Genomic DNA, 26,376 nt, shown 5'->3' with positions numbered 1-26,376 from the left:
CAGTGCCCAACAGCGGCGAAACAGTTTTGTGAGACGAAACATTACACTAACCATATTGGATTAGTCGGAAACAGGCAAGAGAAAGAACTAAATGAAAATTGTGATATTATTTTTGTTGGGTGAATTCCTTGTTATCCTGTCACAAGCAGTGTAACCACTGGTCGGCATTACATAAACACCGGCCATTACCAGCCATGTGGCAAATGCTGGTATAAAAACAAAGTAATAAGATTTTTGGGTTGTCTCTATACAAATGGGAGAGCTTTCCAAAGATACAATATGGTCATGCATTCATAGGATTTGCTTTGGAAGCATGAGTATGGGTTATATGACGCTCACATTATTTGATATGGGTCCTTGTGGTGTTGCGATGCACATCTCTATCACAGTCGTCAAGAATGTTGCTTCTCGCCAAAAGCTGCCACTTATCTCACGAACTGTTATTCATGTTATTAAAGAAGGTACAAACCTTGCAACTCCAGCTTTCTCTGCTCATTTGAACGTTCACACCCTTTTCCTCATTTGATGATTTTTGTGGCAGCTCTAGTGTGATCAGAGTTGCATGACTGGCGCTACTAGATAGCCTTATGCTGGGTCAAAGGTTTGTGAACATTGTTGTCCAGCGGGATTAACCGAATACCGTGAAGGAAGGTCGTCAGATGTTTTGCGCTGTTTTGCGGAGACAAAAGAAGAAGCAGTAATATCAGACGAAAACGGACGTTTCCCTACGAATGCACAAGGCTTGGTGTCTGGGTCAACTTTTGGTATGGGAAGTTTGACAAATTCTTCCCAGCCACCTCGCAAGCCGTCTCTTTCGCTATCGTCCATAGTGTCCAATTGCCTTTTCCTCTCTTCAACACTTAATTGTGGATCTGGAATCTCTTCAATATGGTTGTCAGAGCTAGAATTCTCGCCATCCGTATCAGCAGATGGTTCGTTCTGTTCGATTTTCAAGTCATTAGACGAACTGGCGAAAGCACGCAGGCGCGCTTCAGCAGCTTCAGCTCGCAAATTCGCTGCCGCCTTGGACCTTGCACTTCACTCCTATTAGTCCCCATCCACACCTCGCTGTGACCTACACTTTGCTTCGCGTATTACTCTCAGCCCACCAAGGATGTTCTCGCTCCCATTGGTCATTAGCCTTCCTCTTAGCAGCAGTAACGGTCATTCCTTCGCGTATCATTGATTTTACTTGCTGATCTATGAAAGCTTTGCGGTCTTCTCGATCTTGTTTCATGATTGCTTCTTTCGTTAAAACAATCTACAAGTTAGGCAGAGGAGACATACCCCGGACACCGTCTAGCCGCATACCAATCTCTCCCATGTCGACATTGTTTCTTCTTCCATCCTTTCGTTTATAATCTGTTTGCCTCCCACTTTTGCGGGAGGCTTGGCCTTTGGCTAGTTCTGACTTCAGGCTTGCATTCGACCCCCTGCGCGACTTTTTTGCCTTTTTTGCGTCTCTAAATGTGTTTCAGTGATATGACAACGAAGCCAAGATGAGGAATTTACGCAGCATTAACACCACAGACATATTCCGGAAAATCACTTGGTTTAAAACCTTCTACCCCTATGCGTTCACTGTCGCGAAGACGTTTACCGTCTGACCAAAAACCATCGCCATAATACCCTCTTGCCTGCAAGCGGGACACATCGGCTTTAATGTCATTCATCAGCTAACAGAGGTTAGATACAGCAAGAAGAATGCAGGATGCAAAAACACCTTTTGGAAATTTGGTCCATGATTCATCTGCTCTATGTGAGCCATCTGCTGTCTGTTAGCATGGTTATCAAAAAATTTGGCGTTACATACCTCATGACACATGACTGATATGATGTATGGCATTCTACAGTGAATCAGAATCAAACCCATCTCTTGTTTCACAATCCTCTCACGGTAGAAACCGTCCTGTGGGACCTCTCAAGACCAGCTCGATACTCTAATCCATCACACGGATCAGTTTGTTATATCTACCAGCATTGAAGCTTGTACCTGTCCATGATTCCAGTTTCTTCCAGCAAACTTGGCAAGTATCAGCAAGGCATTGTTGGATGATATTATACGTACCACTCGGTTAAATCCTGCTTCTTGCAAGGTGTGAATCTGCATAAACCTATCCTTCATAATTGTTTTCATCTTAAAAAACTAATTAGCATATGATTATGTTTGCGTGTTTCCCACATACTTGGGCAGCTAATACACCATTCAGCTTGATTACCATGATTCGTATTTGGCTCACCTACTGCCCGTAACATATCTTCAGCATCCTAATTCAAGTTGCTCAGTCATTTATTATGTATATGACGCTCGCATGTCTTACGACGTAATTCTTTTTGTGTTTTAAGGATCGTATGAAGATTATATATCTACTTGCGATAAGCCTAGCTAAGCGGACTCTACCTCTACTGACGGATTGGGGTTAGCTTGCCGCTCATTGAGTCTTCTACGTATGCAGCCGTAACATAAGTGATAGCCATATAGTAGCCATGCATACTTACAATCGCGGTGCTTGCATGTTATCACAATTAGAAATTGTATAAAAAGTAGCAAGCTAGAAGTAGCCAGGTGCCACTTTCGGCAAACGCCGCCCGTTGTTATGACTAAGTTGCTTCATCTCATCAAAGCAAATCTCTTTCCTATATATTCATCCTCAAGCTATCAAGTCTAGTTTCGCCATGTTCTCTCATCCTCCGCCGCACTTGTCTCACCACCCGCTCGCCCATCAAGCCCTACACCGTCCTCCCACAGCTCCATCGACCCCAGATACCGAAACTGCAACCCATTCATGGCCTTCTCAAGCATTTCCTCACTTGCAAGGTCAACCAACTAATTTACCCCCTTACATGTTTGAAAGGAGACAACAGTATACATATGGGTCTGCTAGTGACAGTTTGAGGGCAGGAGCAGGACACACCCCACAGCTGGGAAATGCACAATCAGCCACACCAGGTGCTGGTGCTCCAGGTCCACTCCTTCCTCAGAATCTCGCTCAGCATTTAAACAACCCGCCACCGCCAACGTCTCAGCCACATAATCTCTCAAACCAAGCACAAAATATTTCGACGGCTGGAGTCGCGATGGGTGCAGGTGCTGGAGGAAAAGTTCTCTTGATGCCAAATGGCGCGCCACCACCAGCAGGGAGTGAGGAAGAAAAAATTTATGTTTTGATTACGGAGCTATTGGAGCCCGAAACGAGAGAAGCTGCGCTTCTAGAATTGAGCAAGAAGAGAGAACTATATGAGGACTTGGCGTTAGTTTTGTGGGGTGGTTTTGGTAAGTCTTGGCCTCATGTCCATTTAGCACAAAAATCCTAAACGAGACCAGGTATCATGAGCTCGCTGCTACTGGAGATTGTTGCAGTCTACCCGGCACTCTCTCCACCATCTCTTACTGCCCATGCGTCGAATAGGGTATGTAACGCACTTGCACTTTTACAATGTGTTGCCAGTCATTCTGACACTCGATCTCTCTTTCTGAATGGTTAGTATGCTAAACCAAGCATATTCAGGTTGCTCATCGTTACGTAGCACATATTCCGCTCTTTCTCTATCCGTTCCTTAACACGACGAGCAAAACACGGCCATTTGAGTACCTACGATTAACCTCGCTTGGTGTTATTGGTGCCCTAGTCAAAGTATGCCTGGATGGTCTAGTATGGTTCATGCTGATACCTTCATTAGCAAAATGACAATTCAGATGTTATCAACTTTCTTTTGTCGACAGAAATTATCCCTCTTTGTCTTCGCATCATGGAGACAGGTTCTGAATTATCCAAAACCGTCGCTATTTTCATCGTGCAGAAAATACTTGCAGACGATCTCGGCTTACAATACATTTGTCAAACTTATGAAAGGTTTTATGCTGTGGGAACGGTCTTAGCCAACATGGTGGATGCTCTCGTAGAAAGCCAGGCTGTTCGGTTATTAAAGCACGTTGTGAGGTGTTATCTGAGAATGAGTGATAATCCAAGGTTCGTCAGCTCCATAAACCAATTCCCAGTGCTAACACAAAGCTGCAGAGCAAGAGAAGCTCTTCGAGCATGCCTTCCTAAAGCTCTCCAAGACAACACTTTTGCCCCTCTTCTGAAAGGCGACATTGTGACAAAGCGGTGTCTCCAAACTCTACTTATGAACCTCAACGAGCGCCCTACAGCCGAACTGCAATGACATACCGGCGTTTCCAATCACTTCTTCTCTGGCTATCTGCATAGTTTGCCAGTCTTAGGTATTGATATAGTATCCACCCAGATCCCTCTTTCTAAATCAAACAATGCTTCGCGCTACCAATATGTCTGTGATGCGTATTCTTTCACTTTTCTCATCGTATACCTATTTTTTTCTTCACGTATTGTATTCATAACACCACCAAGCATCACGATCTACATGTCATTTTTATATTAGATTGTGTATGGGTAATTAACATTGGATTCTACTTCTATCATATTTCGCCTTTGCTTTGTTCTTCTTACAGTTTGTTGAGTGGTAAGTATTGGGAGAGAGATCTTAAGAAGACAGTCTTGAGGATTTATGGTATATTTATGGGAATAGTAACTTAATGTTTCTATGCATGGTTCAACATTGTGTTAATTTCCACCTCCACTTTTTGTTGTTGGAGCTTGATAACATGCCATCATTCTCAATTTATCTTGCCATTTTTTAAATTTGTGACTATTCCTCGACCTTCATTTCTAGCCTATAAAGATTCAAGTAGGTCTGCCAGTCATATGTTATGCTATCCAGACTTAAATCTTCATCGATCACTGTAGGATGGCATCCACAGGCTGGGAAATCCGTTTTTCCAGCTCTCGCCAAATTCCCTACTTTTATCACGCTGAAAAGGGTGTATCAACCTGGGAAGCTCCCACTGAGCTATCTTCGGAACAAATCTACCAGCTCCCTGGCGCCAACAAGTACCTCAATGCTCAGCCAAAACCTGCTGGAGGCAAGGACGGCCAGATAAGGGCAAGTCATATCCTGGCTAAGCATGCTGGAAGCAGGAGGCCTGCTTCTTGGCGAAATGTAAGCATACCTTCCAAGCCTTTGCTTTAAAGCAATAGATGTCGTAAAGATCAAGTCTGACTTTTTGTGCTCCTTCCATTAGGACCATATCACTATATCGGTCGATGAAGCTCAAGCAATCATTGAAAAGCACATTGCATACCTTCAATCTCTCCCGGCTGCAGAACTTGCAGAGGAGTTTGCCAAGATCGCTTCGACAGAGAGTGATTGCTCCAGTGCAAAGAAGGGCGGAGACCTCGGTTGGTTTGGCAAGGGTCAGATGCAAAAGCTTTTTGAGGTGAGTTACTCTTTCACAGTGATGAGACTGCTTGGGTTGTGACTGACTAGATTACCTAGGACGCGACACTCGCAACGCCCATTGGAGAGATAAGTGGTATCGTCAAGACTGATTCTGGCGTTCATGTCATCCTTCGCACTGGGTAACAGGTCCCATTCTGCCAATTAAAACAGATGGTTGTAAAAGAAATGACTGCAAAGTGAAAAACAAAAGCTTCACAACACCATATGCATAGTGTACAACCAATCCGTTGCAAGATAATACAAAGCGGTCAGGCTCAATTGGCATCTGTCAAACAGTCACATCTCACATCAGTGTCCTGCCGTGAATGCATGCAAGCACAAACTCACTTTGAGGATAGCTACAGTTTGGATTTATAACCAGGACCCTTGCCCCATCCCTCCCAGGCTGGATGGACAATTCTCACGTCGCTCCATCTTGGATCGCTTGTCTTGTCAGAAAATTCAACTCCATCGCTTCTGCCAGAATGTGGAACTAAAGTGACATGTACTCGCGATTGACCAGTTGAAGAGGCAGGATGTATTTGAGAATGAGTGCTTTGGGTAATAGATGGAGTTTGTATAGGAAAAGTTGGACGTTTGTCTCTGGATATCATTGTTTTTGAACAATAAGAAAACGGATTCCTCAATAATCATTCATCATATGTCTAGAATTACGTAACGAGACGCGATAATGTCGCGTATATTGATTTTCTTCATTTTAGATGTTTTTGTCAATTCTTTCTTTATTTTGTCTTATTTCAAAGCTGAGACGGATGTCTAGAGAAGGCTATCCAAGCAGCGACAACACAATTGTCGCCTCTTCTCCGTCGCATCCTTCCCATCGTTCTCTTTCGCCCAACCTTGAAAACGGCAAACAGTCTCTAAAACGCAGAAAGATATCGCCAGAACTCTATCAAGATACTGAGCAAAGCTTCAAGCCCGAAAAGCCTGAAGAGGTGTTGGAGCAGCATGAGAGCTCTCCGACGATCACCGCTTTGCTGTATCACCACGCACAGCAAGCACATCAAGCCGCACAACATCATTATCAACAAGCTTTCTTACCTGGATCCGTATCTCTTGACCGCAAGGCTGGGTATCCTCTAATAAAACTTTGTGATCTATCAAACCCTTTCTATCACGCTTATGCTTCTCATCGTTTCTTTCATGACCCTGAAGCTTCTGCGAAAGCTCTTGGTCTCCAGCTTTTTGCCCTCGACCTCTTGAAAACGGGTCTCGGTTCGAATAAACTATCAAACAAAGAGCGGGTCGCGTTTAGTTTGGAGTTTGGTTTGGTTGGTATTAAGGTGTACTCAGCATGGCAAGCAGTGCGGAGAAAAGGAAGGAATAAGGAGACGGAGATATCACTAAAGATTGATTATCAGAGGTTGATAGATGATTTACAAGATGTCGTTGGTCAAGCTGTGAGTCTTGTTCAATCAGCGCAGAATATGGTGGCTAATTCAATTGGGCTGAAGTGCTTCATTGCCCAACGACAATCGTCCCTGTTACCCATGAAACTTGAATTAGAGTTGCTAAATATCAGATTGGCTTTTATGCAAGGGAAATTCAATTTCGGCAAGAGACTTATACAATCTGCTTTAACTGCGTGCAAGTGAGTAACTTATAGCGTATTACATCTTATCTGGACTAATGTGTATGTAGAAATGACATCTCTCATCGATACAACTTATACCTCGTGTACCTCGAACACATCGAACATGCCGGACCAGTAGAGTACTTGAGTGTCGTTGATGAACTGATAGTGGGTTATTCTATAGCCCGAAGACATATATGCTGATACAACTATTTGTCTAGAAAGAAGCTCGTCTCAACAAACATACACTTGTGTTACAGCTTGCGCTACTGATAAAGACCCGGATCACCTTTGTTCATCGTCGATGGGAAGTCGTGTCGATAGCTCTAGCCGATTTTGCCTCCGCGATAGGCTGGTCTGACGAAACATCGCCCACCGAACTGCTTCGTATAGAAAATGGACAACAGATTTGGCTCACATCACTTTGTGTCCACTATCTACTATTGAGGGCGTTGTGGGAAGGGAGAATAGGGAATGATGCTGTAGCCAAAGGGATCATGAAAAAATTGTATGTTCTCATGGACGAAACAGCCGACAAGAAGGTCTTCAACAGCGTGAGGGCTACTGGAGGTGTCATGTCGGTATGTTTTGAGAATTCTGTCTAATCAGTTTGTTGATCAGTGTTGCAGATACCTGTACCTAATTATCGACCGCTTCAAATTCAAACTACACCCCCTAATATTCTATACATGCTCACTTATCTTACCACAGTCGTTGCCAGGCGCGACTTTACCGGTTCGGATGCAACATGCAAGAGTGTTGTGCACCCAAAGGTACTGAGAGAAACTGAAGGTCTGGCAAGAGCGGAGGATATGTGGGATATCGGATGTACGCGAGATTGCCAGCCTGAATCTCGCAAATGACTGATGCTTTAGACATAGTTTCTGCGGTGCATGGGTTGGCGCATGTCATAGCATTACGCAAAGAGGTGATGGCCATACGTGGCGAACTGATGATTGAGCAAGCTACAGCTCTAATATATCGTAGCTCTTTTCGAGAGGGTCGGGATGTAGGTCGCGTATTCTATTTGAGGAGACATACAAAGCTAATATTGGTGAAGTTGCTCTACGAGATTGCAGATTTTCTAAAGGCGAATGATTTGTTTTATCCTTTATCACCACATCTATGCCTCATTTTCGCTCAACACGCTCATCATCTCGGTGCCACGTTAGCGGCTGTGCGATATTATGAAGCTTGTAAAGTTCTGATCAACTCTGGAAGCGAGCTCAGTTTGATTGCGAGTATCGGCTCTCTTGCGTCTGAAAATAAACTGGAAGATTTAGACAAGAATGTTGAAACCCAGGATTATGTGAACGTCCTCGCTGAAATGTGTAAGGGAAGCAATAGCGCAATGTTTAGCGCATCCGGATACTTCCTTGCCAGTCTAACTGACGAAAATCGCGTCAATTCCAAGTGAGCTTTCAACATGTTCTGTGGTAGTATCTGATTATGTTCTCTCAAGAAAAGAGCTTTCCACTGCTTATGAATTGAGCCAAAAGTCAAACAATAATATTCTTCGCCTTCTCATCTTTGCATTCACAACTAGCACACATCATTACGGTGGGCGGGAGAGGATGCTCCGACAGCTTGAGACTGGAATAGAAATTTCAAGGATGGTGGGAGGGAAGGATAGGCCAGACGGAGTGGGGCAAATTGTACTAGGCCTGTGGTTTGCAAGGCGGCTGAAAGGTGACTTTTTGCGTAGCTTGAACATAGGATCTGCTGACATGATGTAGAATTCTGGAGGCAAGAAGGACAACACCAGGGGGTCAATGCCGCCAAAGAGAGTATACAACGGCACCTTGCTCGCCTTGATGAAGTGAGGTTGATGGGGGTTGAGCTAAGCCAAAGACAAAGCTAAAATTGTATCGAGCTGAGATAGAATGCGTTATAATGTTGTGACACACACGCTGTATTATGATCTAGAATAACATGCCAACGTCGCTACTATGCCTTTATGTATTTCTCCTATGCCACACGACAAATGACTTCTCCTCCTAATCCTGCTTTCCAAGCTTCTGACCCTTCCATGTACCTCGTCATTCCTATCCTCCCTGCCTTTTTGTCTTCTGGCGTTCTGACGATGAAGATTTCCCCTATCCCGACGCCAGGTACGTTCCTCGCTCGTTTGCCTAATAATAATCTTCCCAACTCTTCTCTACTCACGACTACTCGGAGACTTGATTTTGATACGAGGTTCATTCGTCTCAGAATTGGTTGACCATCACGGTGTTTGAATCCTATCCAGAGCTTTTTTGCTGGGACAGGCAATGAGTTGAACTTTACTGGATCAGGACCAGTTGGGGAACCCAGTGAAATAGTTGATACGAGTCCTGAACGAAGGAGAATGTTTGAGATGGCAAGGGAAGTGCTTGAAAAGGGTACAGATGTACGTGGATGGAAACCTCTGGAGGTGTTTTGAAGATGAGTGCAAAAGTTGGCTGGGATGGAGCCTAAACGAGACATCCTTGATATGTTTTTCAATGACTTTTTTCTTTATTTGAGTAAAAAGATGACTTTGAAAGAGTTGATGTAGTGATTACATAATCACGCTTTGCCACATACGGAAAAGTCGGGAAAGTCCGACTTGACATCTCCAAGTGCAGATATCGCCAAACCATTCTCTTAGATATATTTCTGAAACCTTTTCACCAAAAATGCGCCCGCAAATCCTAAGAACAGCCAGAGTAGCTGGTCGCAGGCTCAACTCCACCTCTACGAACCCTGCTAACAATCCAAACATCCAAAAGGCCGTTGAGTCTGCCCAAAAAGCCTATGCCTCCACTGCTACCACAGTTAAGAAGATAACTGGACCAGTTGGTGAGAAGATTGGTGGTGCTCTTGGTGGTTAGTTCTCCCTTGGAATGGTAAAAAGATGGTTTACTGAGCGAACATGGGACATAGGATATCGGGAACCGCTAGTTTACAACTCCAAGGTTGTCGCCTCCATCTTCAAGCAGGTTTACCAGGCAGAGAAACTTGCGCCTCCTCTCGACCTCAGCACCTGGGCCCATGCCTACTCTCAAATCTATGCGAGAGCAATCAACGCTGGCTGGTGGAAGAATGTTTTGAAGACTGGTGCTTGGGTCGGTTTGGGTGTTGCGGTGGGTTTCCCTGTAAAGAGCACATTGACAAGAACTGACGTTTGGCTCTTGAACACTTGGTTCTGTCCCATCGGGCCAACCTATCCTTTCTCTTTATTGACCATAGGCTCTTGAGGCGTATGGTATCTTCAAAATAGGCGAGATTATCGGGAGACGTCATTTGGTCGGCTACAAACTCCAAGAGTAGATGGTTGATGGGCATTGAGGAGCGAGAAGTTGGATGCGCTTGGAACGATGCAAGTGCGTCCAAAGTGCGGTAAAAAGGGAGGTAAAATCACGTCAGAAAATAGACGTATGCATTGGGATTTGGATCATCGTGGATGGCCGCAAGAGCGTGTTACTGGCTCTTGATTTTGCTGCCAAATTTTGAAGAAAGGTTTTCAATATTATCTGTAGTTGATAATCTTGCTCTTAACATATTTCTGGTAGATGGACATTGCCAGCAAATAGTTAGTTACGTAATAAAGTTGCTTTCCCACGGTGTTACTATCATATTCTAGTCATTCAATGTGAAGATGTTTGAAAAGAAATTATCTTTATTCAATCTTTTTGGTCTCCGATATAATATAAGCAAAAAGGGATATGGTAAGCATGCTTTGTGATCAAGGATATATAGTGCTAAATATCGCCGTAGCCTACTATTGCTGTTAACAAAGCCGAGCTTTACAAGCGCCTGGAGAAGGAATACAGTGTGTTGCGAATCACAAATGACAAGGTGGAAGATGAAGCTGATCAACGTTTTAAGCTACTCATGAGTTTGACGAGCTCTGTTTTGACTTTGGTATAGAACTCGACGAAGATGTAAGCCTAACATGATGGATAGGAGCATGTCACTGATGTTGCCTTGCTAAAGACTACTCTTGAAGTCGAGGAAGCTCGGAAAAAAGGACTTCCTACCTCTCCTCCTCAGCTTAAGATTGAAATACCAGCCAACAGATATGATTTGCTCTGTATTGAAGGTCTTGCTCGGGCATTACGGATCTTTCTTCAAAAAGATGCCCCTCCAGAGTACAAACTCGGAACTCCGGAAAAGTTGCAAGAGGTCTATGTGGACAATTCTGTATGTTTCAACTTGAGTCAAATATGCTTCGCTTACCATATTTCTTCAAATCAAGACATCCCCTCTTCGGCCATATTTTGCCGGTGCTGTACTCCGCCTCGCTCGACCCATGAATCAAAATGAGTATGAATCCTTTATCGACCTTCAAGACAAACTTCATCAAAACCTTTGTCGGATGAGACGTTTCGTCGCTATCGGCACCCATGATTTGGATACAATTGAAGGGCCTTTCAAGTACATGTGCAAAGATCCAAAACAAATCAAGTTTGTGCCTTTGAATAAGGACACCGAACATACTGCCCAAGAATTGATGGCTATCTACGAGGTCAGTCTCATATCCAGTACAGTCACAGGGAATAGCAAATGAAATTCATCACAATAGGGTGATAGACATCTCGGAAAGTACTTGCATTTGATCAAGGATGCTCCAGCATATCCCGTCATCTACGATGGAAAGGACCGAGTATGTTCTATGCCTCCTATTATCAATTCCCAGCGTAAGTTCAAGTTTGCGCAATGTACACAGAAAAGTCTAATGATTCTTCAGATTCTAAAATCGTTCCTGGCAAGACGAAAAATATCTTTATTGACACTACAGCTATTGACAAAACCAAACTGTAAGCGTTTGTGTATGAGATGATGAATTGAAACGCTGATATACATAGTGATATTGTGATAAATATGGTTTCAGTTATGTTTGGCGAGTACACTAGTGTTCCTTATACTATCGAGCCAATTCGAGTTCATTTGCCCGACGGCTCTTCCCAACTGACGCCTCCCCTTGCTCCTCGGGCCACCACCGCTTCAGCTTCCTATATTAATGCCGCAACTGGGCTTTCGCTCACTCGACCGGAGATTTGTACCCTTCTCACTCGCATGTCTCTTACCGCCAAGCCTTCTACTGTTGACGAGGATCTCCTTGATGTTCTTGTTCCATGTACTAGGCCGGATATTTTACACGAATGTGATATCATGGAGGACGCTGCTATCGCTTACGGCTTCAACAATTTGCCCTTGTCGATGCCTGCCACCAATACTGTGGCTAAGGCATTCCCCATCAATAAATTGGGAGATATTGTTAGAAAGGAGTGCGCTATGGCAGGCTGGATTGAGGCTTTACCTCTTATCCTTGTAAGTTGAATGCGATATGGTGTAAGACAAGAGCTAAACATACATAGTGCTCTCACGATGAAAATTTTGCCTACCTCAATCGACCTGACCCTGGGCATTATGCTGTTCGTCTCGCAAACCCCAAGTCACTGGAGTACCAGGTTGTCCGAACTTCTTTGCTTCCAGGCATGCTAAAAACCGCTCGAGAAAACAAAGCTCTCCCCCTTCCTATGAAAATCTTTGAAGTTTCTGATGTTGCTATTCAAGACTCATCAGCAGAGAGGCAAGCAAGAAATTATCGGAGACTTTGTGCGGTCTATATGGACAGAAAAGCTGGTTTCGAGGTTACCCATGGATTGTTGGACAGAGTGATGCAGATCTTGTCTGTACCATTCTTGGAGAAGAAAAAGAACGAAGGCCAGTATGGGTATTACATTCAGCAAGCAGAGGACCCAACCTATCTTGGAGGACGGGCGGCTCATGTCTTCTATCGGCCAAAACCTACCGCCAAAACTACCCTATCTTCTAAATCCCCCCTTCAATCTTTCGTCTTTGACATCAAGTCTGCATTGCCTTCCGCAAAGGGCACTGTTTGGGAAAAGGACATCAACATAGGAAGTTTGGGCGTCTTGCACCCTACTGTCCTCAATAACTTTGATTTGGTTCGGCCTTGTTCTAGTTTAGAGATTGATATCGAACCTTTATTGTAATTCCAGATCTCAAGAAGATACTTGAAGATAATTAGACATCATGCAGACTTCATACGGTGACAAAACAGACTAGATTGATACACAAGATACTGTGTCACCCAGAGAGATGTACATAATGATTACAACCTTATACAATACGCCATTTCTCTAGTCAAGTCATTTTTCCGACTCGTTCTCTTTCGGCCTTAACCATTCTTAGTTCCTCTAACCTCTCTCTCAATTTTGGAACTCCTAGCAACCTATGTTCCAAGTCTAATTTCTCTTCCTGTAACGCTAGCCTCTTTTCTGCATCAAGTTCAGTAAAGATATATCCACCCATGCCATCATATTGGAGTACCATAGCATGGTACTTCCATAGCGAAGGACGATGTGATACAGTCATGAGTGTGATTCCCAGTGAGGTGGCATGATCATACATGACCTTTTCAACCTCAAGTGTGACAGCACTGGTACATTCGTCCAAAATGGCATACTGTCTCCTTCATCAGCTTCCTTCTTTTCAATTTTAATATATTTTTTTTGAAAAAAAGAGATACCTTAGGTCTGTGATAGAACAACCTAGCCATGGCTATCCTCTGTTTATCGCCTCCGCTTAATGCATCCCGCCATTCCCTCGTCATGTTCCAGCCACCTTCTCTTTCGACTATATGCCCCATCTCAACCACTTTCAAGATTTCCAGCAAGTCATCATCTGTGGTGCCACAAGCGAGCATGTCGGAATAAGAGTGAGGATAGATCACTTGGTCTCGCAAAGTACCTGTGCAGAGGTATGGACGTTGCGGAATGTATGTAAATTGAGAGGCAGGAGGCTTATAGACTGTACCACCATAGACAGGCCACAGACCACCGAGAATTCTGAAGAGACTACTTTTACCGCAACCGTTAGGTCCTATGATGAGGAGGTGTTTCTGTCATGGTATTCAGTATGCTACAACAATAGTAGGTCAGAAGGTAGGACACCAGACATACCCCTGGTTGAACATTGAAGCTCATAGACTTGACTAAGACGTCCCCATTCGGGCTGATAAGAGGCACTTGATCGAATTTTATCTCTTCAGATTCAATGACCTGACCTCTGCCTTGAAGCACTGTAAAAAATTCATCATCAGCGAGCAATATCTAGACTGAAAGAATGAAACCCACTCTTGGCGTTATCATCAATACTAGAACTGCTTACAAGCTTCTTTTGATAATGGCCTCTCTTCACATCTTCCATAGTATCAAAAAGATCTGCAACTCGAGCTGTATATCCAGCCAGCTCAGCAAGTTCCTTGTAGCTGTACATCACGCGGCCAAAGGCGTCGCTGGAAGAAAGCAGTAACCGGCGATTGGTCACAAAGCCTAGACAAGTGTCATCATAAAGCAATAGATAACAAGGTGAGGCGACACACCTTCTGTTCTGCTTCCCAAATCACCCCCTTTCATACCTAGAATATCCCCACCAAATACAGGAATGGCACAAATGCAAAGTCCCAAACTACCCCATAACCATTTAATAATGCCTTCTTCGGCCATACCGTGACCTATTCGTATCTTCAAGACACGATTCACATGTTTTACCAAAGCAAAGTATCCTCGTTCAATCACATTCTTTTCAATTTCTTCACCATGGTATAAAGCAACTTCCTCTGCTGATTCAAGCAGGCGAGAATGTGTAAAACGAAGTTCTCCTTCGAGTTTGGCTTCATGAGCAGCATAGGCACCAAAAGGCGGAGTCACAGCCCGTACTGCGTGACATTAGATTCTGTTTACTGTGTCAAAGGAAAAAAAAGCCCACAAAGACCAGCACTGGCTTGAACCAAAACAGTCAGAATGACCAGCCCTTCAGCACCAACATTTTTCGACAGCTGGTAATTGTATAATCTGACATGGTCCTTGTAAGCTCGCTTCTGGTGTATGATCAGCAACACATACATGACATCTAATACGGGTTTTGCAATGTTTGAATAGATTTCTGCGAGCTTCTGACTAAACTGTTGAATGTCGACAGTCAAGTATTGGTCCGCATTCTTGATCCTGTCGTCGAGGTTTGCCAGTTTATAGAAAAGCTGTTCGCCGCTTATGTTTTCTTCGCTACAAATCCCTGGCGGATCGAGATAGTTTTTCAAGGCGTGCTGAGTCAATCTGTATAACATTCAATATACACATGCTTTTCCAAATTGTACTCTCTACTTACCTAGTTCTATACGCAAGACCAAGTTCAGACTGAAGATACTCCAACATGGAGTTGGTATAAGTAGCTGGAATAGCCACAAAAAGCCATTTGGCAATGTTTAATATAAAGAGAGAAGGATTGGCAGTCACCATGGATGATACAATTCTTCTCATGCGTCAAAACACAGTCACCAGACACTGGGCCACTTACCGACCATCCAACTCAGCAACATACAAACTCAACCCTGTACGTCCTACCAAGAACGCAGAGTGCAAAGCCAGCATGGCTGCTTCTCTGCTCTTCAGACTGGGAATGACTATTCTTAGCAATTTTTTGAGTCTCACATGGAACATGGGATCGCTAATTGACCCAGTGACCTTTTTGTCCTCTGCTACATTGAGCCAAAGACCAGATTGTAGCCAAAAAAGACCTACTTTTTCTTCTTGAGCCATGGCTTGCTCCAACTTTTGCACCTTTTCCCGTCAAAGAGGCATAGGTGCTCACGAAGCAATACAGAACGAAGCCTATCGACAGTGTCTTTTGAAAGAACGGCCTGTGACTGAGATAGACATCGAGAATAGTTTTCAGTTTCGCTCGAATTACCTTTTGGGATGACATGGTAGATTCAAGATGTAACATTTTTAAAGTAAAACTTGAAAAGTTGTAATAAAGATGAAGCCGGTTGTGTTATACCCGAATTAATGTCCGGACACATATAAACAGCCAACATGATATTTTGTTCTACTCTTTTTATTTTACTTTTGTATTTTTACATCTTTTTACATGAAGACAAGTCAAGAAATTTCATAAGTTGTATAGTAAGGATCAAAGCTGACACAAATGTTGCCGCAAGACATAGAGGCCATTTGGAACGTTACTGATCCACTTTTGAACGAATGGCTGATAGCAGAGCTGCTGTCGATTTCACTGGCCGTTGTTTGAGAGGTAACAACGAAAAACTGTCAAAATGGCTCGCAAAAGGATTGTTCATTGACAGTGATAGTGTCGGTTTGTACTGGCTAGTGTATGTCTTACTGGAACTCACATTTGAATACGCTTTTCCTTGGAAAAATCGAGAGACCTTGTGCTACTGTCAGGACACTCAACTCGTGTACCCTGTTGAAGATGGTGAGTCAGGTATATTGGATGGTTTCAGGATAATGATATATAAAGAGTAGATTCATTCCATAGATTCTCTACGGAATCAATATTAATTAGCTGTCTTAAGAGTTACTTATTATAAGTCGTCCCAAGGAAGCCCCCCAGAACACCCCAATTGTGACAGCTACTTTCTATCCTACCATTGTAAAGCTTTGCACGAAAGGCTACTTGGCTGAGAGCACTTACCCTTGCTCCAATTTCAACTCTGACAGGCGTACCCTTATCCTCTGGCTTTGATCTCTTATAATTGGGTGACTTTGTCAGTGTTGGTAAGTGATGTTCTCAACTCACTATTAGCCTTGACATTGGATTATTACAACCTTTTACTTGCGCTTATAGCTTTCAAAGACGGCAAAGGATACAAATTGTCCTGGGCGGCCCATGGTTTAATACAGTCTCCCACAAGTGTCTTTGGTACTCTTGATCAAGGCTCACAATAACAGAAGAGTTTATCTGTCAATTTGTGGATTGTTGGCAGTGTTGAATGTTGGCTGTTGTTCGCAGGAATTCGTCTCGGAACATGTAATCTTGCTTTTATATATATACTTATTCCACTTATTAACACTGTTAATAATACCTTTGCCAGACAAGTTTGTCTTTAGACATTCGTTAATGGGTATGTTCGGCTCTCATAGATTACACAAGGCAAGAGCGTATGCTTTTCGCCATTCTAACGCAAGAACCGCCCAAAACCATCACCTTGGGAGCAAAGAGACAGCTACGTGCTGATGAGCTCAAAAACCGTTAAGAAGCTACATCATCAAGTACCTCTGGTGTATTCGGCAAAGCGAAACGGATGGGTTACGAGTCAAAGTTGATATTCTTGTCTTCTGCCCTTCACTAGCTGCCTCTTTTCTTCTTTTCTATGGGCTTTACTGCTGAATTATCACTTCTCCTTCTCGGCTGTCGTCGTTTGAGACCTGACTCTGCAGACTGTCTGGCAAAATTTGTCTCGATCCTGACCTGATGCCTTCTTCTATATCTCCTTTGTTTATACAACTATGAGCCTATGAGAAGCCTGTGAGGCCTTATGCCTGCACAGCGCATCTTAACGACAATGCTGTTATCGAATAATACAATCCTTTCATTCGACAGTGAAAACGTTTGTTGATTTTGTTGGCGATGGGTTCTTACTGGTTGCATCCAAACTGACTGAAAGGATCGAGGCTCTGTGAATGGGCAGATGTATGGAAGCACAGCAAAAAAAAGAAGGCCATATTAGAAAAGTTCACGAAGCATTGCTGGCAAAAGGATTGTTAGATTTCTAATCAAACTTAGCATGAGAACTGTAGCAAGACGATGAGAATGCAAGCATCCCAACCAGCGTATAAAAGAAAAGTCAATCGACCAGTACTCCCATTCACAACAAAAGTTGAGCTTATCGGATAGTTGATATTGGGAAATGTCTGAATCAAATAGCACTGTCCCCGAAAGCACTGCCCCCGACAGCATCATCGATGGTGCCTCTGACAGTATTGCAGACAGAACGACAAACCCTCTGTCTACTGCTAATTCGTGAGCCATTGTACAAGGATTACCCAAAGCTAACTTGCGCACCAAGATTAGCTCGCTATAAAGTTGACATCCCTGCCGAGCACATGTCAGCCTGGAGGGAGGTTGTGGAACGCACAAAAATGCTTTATAATAAATCAAATGGCAGGAGAATATCGGAGGTACCTCCTCACTACATAAACCCAAGGCACTACGGTCAATTGCCTAGTGCATCGTCAAAGAATGAAGAGTAGATAGTGGAATTTATGATAGAGATGAATCATCATGACATACTATAAGACAGAGTCAGAGTCATGATACTTGTACGGAACACAATACGCTAGAGATTAGCCCCAGTGTCTCCCTTCCAGCCCGTCTCAACTCCTTCTCTCTGCTTCTTCTGTATCCATTCATAAACTACACTGAAATCTTTTCCTGCCCAGCTGCCATCGCCTTCTTGGCAGACAGACTCATAGATAGATTGGCTTGCCCAGGTCAGTGGCGTTGGTAGATCATGCTTGTGAGCAGCTGAAAGGGCTAATGAGACGTCCTTGAGCATGAGGCGGGTTTGAAATCCTCCGCTATAATCTCTAGATGCAGGAGTATTGGGAATTTCCTTGACTGGAGGATTGGTCCGGGAAGACCAGGATGATCCTGAAGAGCTGTTGATAACGCCAGTCAAAAGCGAGGGGTCTATACCTAGCGACTGCCCTAGGGCTAGACCTTCTGCCAGAGCAATTTGATTGCAAGCCAGTACCAAACTAATCGTGTTAGGTTTCTCGTTCTGTACGGATTGGTACTGACTTGTTGCAGACTTTGACTCCAACACCGGCAGCGCTCTTCCCACATTCAATAACACCATTCACCCTGGCCATGCGCTGCAAGAGAGGCGTTGCCAAAAGAGTGGCAGTGTCAGAAGGCGAGCCAAACATAATTGTCAAATCGCCTTTTTGAGCAGCTACTGTACCGCCAGATACCGGAGCATCCAACATCAAGGCCTTTCGAGATGTCTCTTGGTGAATGACACTCGAGACTTGAAGGGATACCGTAGGGTCTAAAGTAGTCTGATCAACCAGAAGCGTATGAGGAACAACAGTCGATGACGAGGCTGTCGAAGGAGAGGAGTCAGGACTGGTAGGTACAATACATTCCTTTTCAACCCCTTCTGCCTCATTCAATGAGTCAACAGTCCTAGAGGAACGGGGTGTCAAGGCAAGCGTGTCTTTGGGAAGCTGCCTGAGACCAGCCAAAATACCATGGCTAGGGTCAAGGTAGACAGTCTCAACTTGAGGAGTTGACGGAAGCATTGTGAATATCCTCGAAGCCGCCAAAGCCATCCTAGTTGTGTCAACGACAGATCTATCTGCAATCGTCTCAGCTTACTCTCGCCCACTGCCTACCCTCATCACTCTGTCTGCAAGGTCCATTCCACCTCTGGCTTTGAGCTCACGCACGAAAGCATCTGCCTTTGAATCGTCTTGCTCGCAAATGAAGAAACGAATGCTATTTCCAGAGCTTGCCCCTTGTTGATGGGCAATATATGTCTTTGTGAACAAGTTGAGAGCCATGGGATGGCCTGGGAAGGATGTTTAGTGACACTTGCTGCCTCTTTCCAAGCATGCTTACCCATAGCGCCCAGACCTATCCATCCTGTGGCATTAAGACGCAGCGAATGGGTTGCCATACTAGATTGAAGAAATAAAAGCAAATTCAAAAGTGGCTTGGTTTACGGCTCATACCATTAGCGGAAAATGTGGATGGACACACCTCCACCAGCGGATCGGGACAACTTTGAGAGTGGCTTTTGTACTTTCTTTTTATTATCATTGCTTTTCAACTTTGATTTATATTCCAAAAATGCCTCGTTCACCGTCGCCGCCTCATATGCCTAGAAGGCCCTTCAGAGAGGATAGCCCACCTCGCTATGCTCGTGATAGGGAGACCAGAGACGACTACCGCTATCGTGGTGCGCCTCGATACCATGGGAGTTTCGACCGTGACCGGAGGGATCGCGATTGGAGGGAACGCGAGAGAGATAGAGAATACGATTTTTCGTCTAGGTCGACAAACGGAAGAGGAGGATGGCCGCCTAGTCGAGAAGCAGAGAGAATGCGATCTAATGCGAGGGATCGTGAAAGGTTGAGAAGTCCTCCGCGTCAAAGGCTAGTCGCTACGTACGATAGGGATGATCCTCCGCCAGATGTAGTGGATTCGGTCAAAACTAGGTCGGAAGGGACACCAGAAGAGGGACAGATTACTTCTCCCGTTATTACTCCTGCAACATTTTCAGGCTTACCTGCTAGACCTCGCTCGCCACTACCGAGGTCACCGCCAAGACGACGGTCGAGATCGCCGCTTCCATATAGGCGCTATGAAAGAACGCCTTGGAGGGAGAGGGAGAGGGAACGAGATAGAGATAGAGACAGGGATAGAGACAGAGACGGAGAAAAAGAAAGAGATAGAGGGTATTATCGTCCAAGATCCCCGTCGCCGCGCTCGCCAATTCGTCGTCGTCCTTCTCCATCCATTTCCACGGCTTCAACCCCATCACGGGAATCACAATTCTCTCCAGTCAGACGCCCAATGTCACCATTCAATAGATTAGCCACACGTTCTCCGGATAAACATCCCCGCATAGCTTCTCCAGAACCACATTCGCCATCCTTACCTTCCAAGTCTCTATCTCAAACTCCCCTACCTGACCCCATCACCTCTCGGCCAGTTACTCCTGTAGCGCCTCCATCTCTGCCACAGCCTACGACACAGGGGATTCCTACAGGTCCAGCTGCATTCATAAAGAAACCACCTACTGGTCCCCGCTCTGAACGCATGGGGCTCGCTCCTCCATCGGGACCTCGTGCCCTTGCTCATCTGTATGGTACAAGGCCAAGAGTACCTGTTGCCATTCCTATTGCCAGCATGAGCGCACCTTCTGCGCTCGTCGCTAAAGAAGTACGAGAAACAGAAACGACTCCTGCTATTTGTATGCCAACAGCTCCCGGTAGCGCCTCGGGGAGATTATCTTGGTCAGAACGCAAGTCGATGCTTTCGCATCCTACGCCTGAGAGACACCCATCCAATTCCTTCACTTCTTCGCCTATAGTAGTATCTGCTTCTCACACACCTCACCGTGCCAGTTCTTCACCAGCGAATTCCGTTTCAGCTACGCCTTTCCCCTCATTTGCTCCTTCGGTTGCAGAAAAAGCAATCAGGGAGGAGCCGCGAATCGGTCAGGGAGATTTGGCTGAAGTTCAGGAACAGGATGAGCAAGTGAAGATTATGGCCGAGTTGCCGCAAGTCAAGGTGTCATTTGGAGGTGCGGCCTGGGAAATTGAGGTATGTCTTTGGACGTAAACTAGATTATTTGAGCTGACAGATGATAATCAGCTCGTAAATCATAACAATCATTACAACACACTTTTACAAAGCACTTTGCGAGCACAATCGGCTCAGAGACATGCTGCCATGATCCTTGCCGATGCTGAGGCCGAACGAATAGCGGCAATGGAGAGAAGAAAGATTTGTGAAGAACAACTAATGACGGGGACTCTTGGTGTAGGTATTATCGGTTAATTGCGTTGCCACTACATTACAATCCATGCCAGAGAATATTTTCAATTACTTTAAGCATAATATGGATATAAATGCATGGATGCAATCCCCTGTCCCGATTCTAAATATTACTGTCCTTGCCCATTCTTTTGCTGATCCAACACATCTCTCAACCCATACCCATAACTTGACTTTCGTCCTCCTATCACAATTCTATCTCTTTCTGAGGTTGCTGAACTATTTGATAACCTTCTTGAGCTAGATTGCGGACTTGCGTAAATGGAATGTACCGGGAATGGTGGAGAAAAGGTCATCGATCCACCAGCTACAGAACCGGAAGGATTTTGGGGGGGAGAAAGTGATGATTCAAATGGAATAGATGTGGATGATTGGATTCGATGCGGTACACCAGAGTTGGGCAATTGGGAAGGTCGAGATGGCTGGCCTTGAGAAGCTTCTTTGAGAAGAAATTCTACAAAGAGATTGCTAAACGACTATATAGTATTAATCATCAGCCAAATGCATAAAAGCAAGGCAAAAACTTGCCTCGTTCATGGCGGCTTCCTCTTCCGCACTCTTTTCCTCCAGCCTGGATAGTTCTTTTTCCTTTTCTTTTCCCTTGATAATACCTTGTCTTTGTAAACCAGCCTTCTCTCGCTCTGTGTCGTCCCAAGACAAGATGGTCGATAGTAGAGAAAGCATCTCGAAGCGTTTGGTGTCGCCTCGTGAGGTAGCGAGGAATGAGAGAAGGATATTGGTAACAAGCCGCCTGATCAATTCATCAGCTACTAGCACAGAGCGCTCTGCAAGAAAACAAGGCATTACCGATCAACATTATTGTCGGATTGGTTCTTGCGTAATCTTCTTAGTGCTTCTGTCAAATGCTCATTTGTGATGACAGCTTCTCTGAATCAGCTAATACTCTTTCATCACATTGCCTGTCCTACCTTCATGTCTTAACTTTCCAATGAGCTGATTCTTCTCTTTCAGTTCCTTTTCTAAAACGGTTGTCCTTGTGGCATCATTGGAAAGCTCTGATAAACGAGTTTCGGCATTCGCTGCTCGAAGTTTATATTCTGAGAGAGAAGTAGCTGCAAGGCGAAGCTGAGTTTCTAGCTCAGAGATAGCCTGTTGCAATTCCGAGTCTTTTGCTGCAAAAGTCACATACTCAGAGTTGATAGGATTAATATGATACTCAACCACTCACCAGCTTGGAATTCGCTTAAAACTTCTTGCAAGTTATCTCCTCTCTCTTTTTCACTATCCCTCTCTTCTTTTAATTTACCCATTCCCCTCTTCATCTCCATTTCCCTCCTCCCCATTGCTCTCATATTCTCTTCAGCCTCTTCTCGCCTCTCCCTCTCTTTCTCAGCCTCTCTTTCCCATTCTTCTCTTTCCGATCTCAGTCTCTCCATCTCTCCTCTCAGTTCTCGCATTTCACGTGTCAGAGACAAGACATCTGAAGACAGAGAATCCGACTGCAATCTCAATTGGGAAAGCTGGGCAGCGAGCGATGAAGATTCTTGGGAAGACAAGGATAATTCTGTCTGAAGCGTTTTTATCGTTTCTTGAAGTTCTTCATTCTTTGTAGCCAGATTAGCTATCTGGCTTTCTCGCCTATCCAGCTCCTCCTATAATATTGATTAGTACAAGGACTCCAACCGCTGTGTAAGATGAATGACATACAGCATCCTCCTTGAGCTTATCACCCAAAGTCGTCCGCATCGCAGTCAGTTTTCCAAGCAGCCCTCTATATTGATTACTCAAGGTCTCTTTTTCTTGTCTTATAGACTCCAACTCTTCTTGTACCGCCTGAAACCGTTCTTCTGGCGTCATGTTTTCCCTGTCTTGGTGATTCTTGTTGCTGTTTCCTGAACATATTGGGTCGTTGTCTAGAGGGGCAAGTTCGGACGATGTGCGAGGGGTTGATGGTTCTTGGGAAGACAAAACGTCTGCGACGAGTCCGTTGCTAACGTCCTTGTCCGATTCATCTCCCATGACCGCTTGCAAGGGTATAACAACCTGACTGATGCCTAATTTTGAAATAATTGAAGAAATAAATGTATAAAAAAGTTAATTTACTTTTCAAAATTGGACGTGGCGTTGAAATAGTTTAAACGCAGTAACTTTTACATCTTTTCTGATCAATTTTAGACTTTTTATTTCTTTTTTCTATTTCTTTTTCGCAAAGATGTTCGTTTTTTGGACTTTTAAACATACGTTGATGTAAGTAATGTTGAATTTCCTTGATAAAAGCGGATAACTAGAAAGAATGAAGCTCTCCGCAATACACCAATACAATTTAAAAACGAATCATTGGCATCTATAAAAGACAGAATATCCAGATATATCGCCTGCAAAACTTTTGTAAAAGTAGGTTGTCGGCTGACGATGAGAAGCCACAGCCAAGCTAAGAGCTAAGAAGAGGAATCAACAGATGAGACAACGTGGTCAAGACTAGAATGGAGCAATACCCATCATTATTGCAATACAAGCAACACTCTACGAAACCACTGATAGATGAAGAGCTGTATGGCTGAGTTGGCTGGTTGTCGTCGGAGCGTTGATTTGGGTGTTAGTCGTAAGTGATGTGACTGTTGCGATGCCAGGTGAGGAGTAAAGGATTGGAGGAGCACCGGTGACAAAGATACTCGTGGCCGGCTGAATTGCTCAAGCAGACGAGGTCTTACTCACGCCTCACTCGGGTGTCCAGTGAGGAAAGTTAGACGCTGATTCTTGCGGAGAGCAACCCAAGGAATCACGAAGAAGATCTCCAACGAGACTTGTGCTTTGTCGTCGTGTCAGCAGCTGTAAGTCTGCAGCTCTCAATGAGTACCATCACACTCGTATCGTTTAACCTTACATTTCGTTGCGATCAGGCTAACAGGCGTCACTCATGGTTGTATTGGTGATCTTTGTGGGACTATAATCCTCGGCGGTATTGTTCCAAGAAGTAGGGATCCCACTGTATGAGGATCGCATCGATATGTCGGGTAAAATATAAAGTCAAGGCATGCCAAGGGGCAGACAGAGTGCTAGTTTTATGGCTTTTGTGAGACTCTAGAGGCGTTGTCTAGCTGTACTGTCATGTTAGTCTCTGGGCTAAGAGTTGATTCACAAGCAATGAATATTGAAGACTGCGCTTAACAGTTTGTTTACTCTAAAGGCGGGGAACTTGTACCCCCATACCCATTAGAGCCAGTGATCACTACAGTATAACCATCCTATCAGATTGATTCAGCCAGACTCAGCAACAATAATATTACTCGACATTCACCTCGTCAATACGGGTCGCAAGTCTCTGTGCCAGGCAAAATTTTGAGCATACAAGAGTAATAAGGGCTAGAGGGAAATGAAGCATTGCCGTGGTTATCTGAAAAGCAAGATTAGTTTATTTGCTTTATAGGTAGGCCGGCTACGTGATTATATGTATATTAGTATTGTAATTGTAAAAGATGAAAATATTTTATAAAGTCGAGGCGTGTCACGTCAAAAGCAATGCTAAAGTCGATCGTAATCGCACCGTAGACAGAAAAGTCTGATTTGGCATATATACAGCCAGTGGGAATAACTTACAATAAGCACCAAGAATGATTCAACTCGCAAACCATATATACAACGACGTACGTACCTTGGTGTAATGTGTCGTATACATATATTGTGCGCCACTTTCGTATGTTGCAGCGTGTCCTTGATCAAGATAATATATCTGTCACTCATTCGACCGTTGACGAGATGCATGGAATCCTACAAAACACCAGACAAAGTTAAAGTTCTTCATGCACAACCCCAGAACTCTTTGACTCTTCTCCTTCTTGCACTGGTACGTCTTCAGGAATGGGATCAGGCTTGGGTGCGTCGTCATGCCGTAAGGCCTGAGCTTGCTCTTCTTCAGCGCTTTGTTCAGGAAGGGCGTCAGGTGCTTCTTCAACAGGGCTTGCTTGTTTCTCTTGTTCAGCAGATGCTTCAACTTGATCATGTAATATCGTATCGGTAACAACTTTCTCTCTCCTAGCTTTGTCTCGGCGCTCAGCCTCTTCCAGCTTGGCTTTTCTGACAGATGCAGCATCCTCGCCTGCGTTCCCAGCACGTGAAGATGATGCGTCTGTTTTGGTATGTTTCCGCTTTTGAGACTGTTGCAAATCGGGAGTGGGAAGAGGAGAGCCAGAGACGAAGGATTGTAGCCATTCAAGCAGGGAGTTGAATTTTAGTATTCCTATTTCAAGTCAGCCTCAATGAGCCTCAAAAGAAACATTCTACCTACCGTCATACTCTATAAATTCACTCCTCTCGGCGCCCTCTTTCCAAGCCACAACCCTAACGCCATCTTTTGTGCTATCAGCTGGGTCATATATACCTAGGGAGGCGAGGACGTCATGTGAACTGGTATCGCGGATGAAGCCAAAGTGAATTCTGGAAGACAATCTGTGAGCAAGGACTTTCCACATGAAAGGGATAGAAGGTGTCGAGGGATGGATTAAAAGAAGACGCGGCATGTATTGCTCCTAGTTAAATTTGAATAATAATAGTCACAGCAACAGGAAATATAACACACCTCTTCGAGAAATTTTTGAATGACTGGTTGTACGGCCCCTTGAATCCTTAACTTTTTCACTCTATCGGGCACTAATCCTTTTGAATACTCTGCCAATGGACCTCTCTTTCTTTCTCCCGTATAATCTCTTGAGCCACCCTTCCCAGCTTTTGGAAAGCCCTTTATCGTAGGGAACCCTTTTACGCCGTGTTGGGCACAAAGCCCTCGATTAATCTGATCATCACAGTCAACGGCGTAAAATGGTATAAGCGGTGAGAGGGATTGGGCAGCAGCAGTATATTCGGGTCCAAGTGCTTTACAGTGGCCACACCAAGGAGCTACAAAAGCCACGATCTGTGATCTTATTAACTCTATCAGGCCGGCTAGAGTAACATGAACGTACAGCCGCATGTTCGGTGGCCATCACAGACTTGAATGTCTTGGAGTCCAAATGAAGGACTGGTTGGCCATACATGCCCGCATAAACAGAAAGTGGTAGAAGAGCCGCGACCAATATTGCTTGAGTCCCAGCCTTCATTTTGGGCCAAATCTTTGAATATTTATTGAATAAAGAGTAATCACTAACAGTGAGAGAGATGATAGAGGA

General features: G+C 44.4%; 14 protein-coding genes across 14 annotated transcripts; 7 read left to right on the top strand and 7 right to left on the bottom strand.

Moving 5' to 3' along the window:
* Positions 1-585: 585 nt before the first annotated feature.
* L203_100618 (uncharacterized protein) lies at positions 586-2,516 on the bottom strand (the record flags this gene model as incomplete). The annotated part of the gene is made up of 14 exons (XM_066210075.1): positions 586-1,036; positions 1,080-1,242; positions 1,288-1,463; positions 1,513-1,676; positions 1,724-1,768; positions 1,814-1,847; positions 1,897-1,940; positions 1,994-2,023; positions 2,069-2,137; positions 2,187-2,194; positions 2,241-2,268; positions 2,322-2,367; positions 2,412-2,444; positions 2,500-2,516. The coding sequence occupies 14 exons, from the start codon at positions 2,514-2,516 to the stop codon at positions 586-588; spliced, it is 1,308 nt and encodes a 435-aa protein (XP_066066172.1).
* A 160-nt stretch (positions 2,517-2,676) lies between these two features.
* L203_100617 (cell differentiation protein rcd1) lies at positions 2,677-4,167 on the top strand (the record flags this gene model as incomplete). The annotated part of the gene is made up of 5 exons (XM_066210074.1): positions 2,677-3,274; positions 3,326-3,481; positions 3,529-3,635; positions 3,682-3,971; positions 4,020-4,167. 5 exons carry the CDS (start codon positions 2,677-2,679, stop codon positions 4,165-4,167), a joined length of 1,299 nt encoding a protein of 432 aa, XP_066066171.1.
* A 103-nt stretch (positions 4,168-4,270) lies between these two features.
* Positions 4,271-5,442, top strand: L203_100616 (uncharacterized protein; the record flags this gene model as incomplete). The annotated part of the gene is made up of 5 exons (XM_066210073.1): positions 4,271-4,290; positions 4,702-4,707; positions 4,767-5,019; positions 5,102-5,296; positions 5,356-5,442. The coding sequence occupies 5 exons, from the start codon at positions 4,271-4,273 to the stop codon at positions 5,440-5,442; spliced, it is 561 nt and encodes a 186-aa protein (XP_066066170.1).
* Positions 5,443-5,511: 69 nt separating this feature from the next.
* L203_100615 (uncharacterized protein) lies at positions 5,512-5,912 on the bottom strand (the record flags this gene model as incomplete). Its single annotated transcript, XM_066210072.1, has 3 exons — positions 5,512-5,584; positions 5,647-5,657; positions 5,724-5,912. The coding sequence occupies 3 exons, from the start codon at positions 5,910-5,912 to the stop codon at positions 5,512-5,514; spliced, it is 273 nt and encodes a 90-aa protein (XP_066066169.1).
* Positions 5,913-6,071: 159 nt separating this feature from the next.
* Positions 6,072-8,753, top strand: L203_100614 (uncharacterized protein; the record flags this gene model as incomplete). Its single annotated transcript, XM_066210071.1, has 9 exons — positions 6,072-6,719; positions 6,774-6,910; positions 6,961-7,060; positions 7,114-7,473; positions 7,522-7,720; positions 7,774-7,901; positions 7,953-8,305; positions 8,355-8,581; positions 8,629-8,753. The coding sequence occupies 9 exons, from the start codon at positions 6,072-6,074 to the stop codon at positions 8,751-8,753; spliced, it is 2,277 nt and encodes a 758-aa protein (XP_066066168.1).
* A 107-nt stretch (positions 8,754-8,860) lies between these two features.
* On the bottom strand, positions 8,861-9,358 carry L203_100613 (uncharacterized protein; the record flags this gene model as incomplete). Its single annotated transcript, XM_066210070.1, has 1 exon — positions 8,861-9,358. One exon carries the CDS (start codon positions 9,356-9,358, stop codon positions 8,861-8,863), a length of 498 nt encoding a protein of 165 aa, XP_066066167.1.
* A 191-nt stretch (positions 9,359-9,549) lies between these two features.
* Positions 9,550-10,183, top strand: L203_100612 (uncharacterized protein; the record flags this gene model as incomplete). The annotated part of the gene is made up of 3 exons (XM_066210069.1): positions 9,550-9,739; positions 9,797-9,996; positions 10,103-10,183. The coding sequence occupies 3 exons, from the start codon at positions 9,550-9,552 to the stop codon at positions 10,181-10,183; spliced, it is 471 nt and encodes a 156-aa protein (XP_066066166.1).
* A 395-nt stretch (positions 10,184-10,578) lies between these two features.
* L203_100611 (phenylalanine-tRNA ligase, beta subunit) lies at positions 10,579-12,876 on the top strand (the record flags this gene model as incomplete). Its single annotated transcript, XM_066210068.1, has 9 exons — positions 10,579-10,581; positions 10,631-10,685; positions 10,742-10,797; positions 10,850-11,056; positions 11,112-11,381; positions 11,439-11,553; positions 11,604-11,673; positions 11,722-12,187; positions 12,235-12,876. The coding sequence occupies 9 exons, from the start codon at positions 10,579-10,581 to the stop codon at positions 12,874-12,876; spliced, it is 1,884 nt and encodes a 627-aa protein (XP_066066165.1).
* A 151-nt stretch (positions 12,877-13,027) lies between these two features.
* L203_100610 (uncharacterized protein) lies at positions 13,028-15,670 on the bottom strand (the record flags this gene model as incomplete). Its single annotated transcript, XM_066210067.1, has 10 exons — positions 13,028-13,348; positions 13,413-13,784; positions 13,846-13,964; positions 14,020-14,217; positions 14,268-14,603; positions 14,654-14,739; positions 14,791-15,000; positions 15,053-15,196; positions 15,242-15,419; positions 15,466-15,670. The coding sequence occupies 10 exons, from the start codon at positions 15,668-15,670 to the stop codon at positions 13,028-13,030; spliced, it is 2,169 nt and encodes a 722-aa protein (XP_066066164.1).
* A 1,924-nt stretch (positions 15,671-17,594) lies between these two features.
* Positions 17,595-17,937, top strand: L203_100609 (uncharacterized protein; the record flags this gene model as incomplete). The annotated part of the gene is made up of 2 exons (XM_066210066.1): positions 17,595-17,707; positions 17,754-17,937. 2 exons carry the CDS (start codon positions 17,595-17,597, stop codon positions 17,935-17,937), a joined length of 297 nt encoding a protein of 98 aa, XP_066066163.1.
* An 86-nt stretch (positions 17,938-18,023) lies between these two features.
* Positions 18,024-19,367, bottom strand: L203_100608 (uncharacterized protein; the record flags this gene model as incomplete). The annotated part of the gene is made up of 4 exons (XM_066210065.1): positions 18,024-18,444; positions 18,488-19,021; positions 19,067-19,259; positions 19,310-19,367. The coding sequence occupies 4 exons, from the start codon at positions 19,365-19,367 to the stop codon at positions 18,024-18,026; spliced, it is 1,206 nt and encodes a 401-aa protein (XP_066066162.1).
* Positions 19,368-19,540: 173 nt separating this feature from the next.
* Positions 19,541-21,256, top strand: L203_100607 (uncharacterized protein; the record flags this gene model as incomplete). The annotated part of the gene is made up of 2 exons (XM_066210064.1): positions 19,541-21,019; positions 21,071-21,256. The coding sequence occupies 2 exons, from the start codon at positions 19,541-19,543 to the stop codon at positions 21,254-21,256; spliced, it is 1,665 nt and encodes a 554-aa protein (XP_066066161.1).
* A 107-nt stretch (positions 21,257-21,363) lies between these two features.
* Positions 21,364-23,233, bottom strand: L203_100606 (uncharacterized protein; the record flags this gene model as incomplete). Its single annotated transcript, XM_066210063.1, has 6 exons — positions 21,364-21,729; positions 21,782-22,004; positions 22,061-22,136; positions 22,183-22,386; positions 22,443-22,866; positions 22,922-23,233. The coding sequence occupies 6 exons, from the start codon at positions 23,231-23,233 to the stop codon at positions 21,364-21,366; spliced, it is 1,605 nt and encodes a 534-aa protein (XP_066066160.1).
* Positions 23,234-25,002: 1,769 nt separating this feature from the next.
* Positions 25,003-26,307, bottom strand: L203_100605 (uncharacterized protein; the record flags this gene model as incomplete). The annotated part of the gene is made up of 4 exons (XM_066210062.1): positions 25,003-25,451; positions 25,500-25,740; positions 25,791-26,123; positions 26,173-26,307. 4 exons carry the CDS (start codon positions 26,305-26,307, stop codon positions 25,003-25,005), a joined length of 1,158 nt encoding a protein of 385 aa, XP_066066159.1.
* Positions 26,308-26,376: the final 69 nt, after the last annotated feature.

This window comes from Cryptococcus depauperatus, chromosome 1, assembly GCF_001720195.1.
Source record: "Cryptococcus depauperatus CBS 7841 chromosome 1, complete sequence".
In the NCBI taxonomy this organism is placed as follows: domain Eukaryota; kingdom Fungi; phylum Basidiomycota; class Tremellomycetes; order Tremellales; family Cryptococcaceae; genus Cryptococcus; species Cryptococcus depauperatus.
Note: the sequence above shows the minus strand (reverse complement) of the source record. Positions and strands in the feature narration are given on the sequence as shown.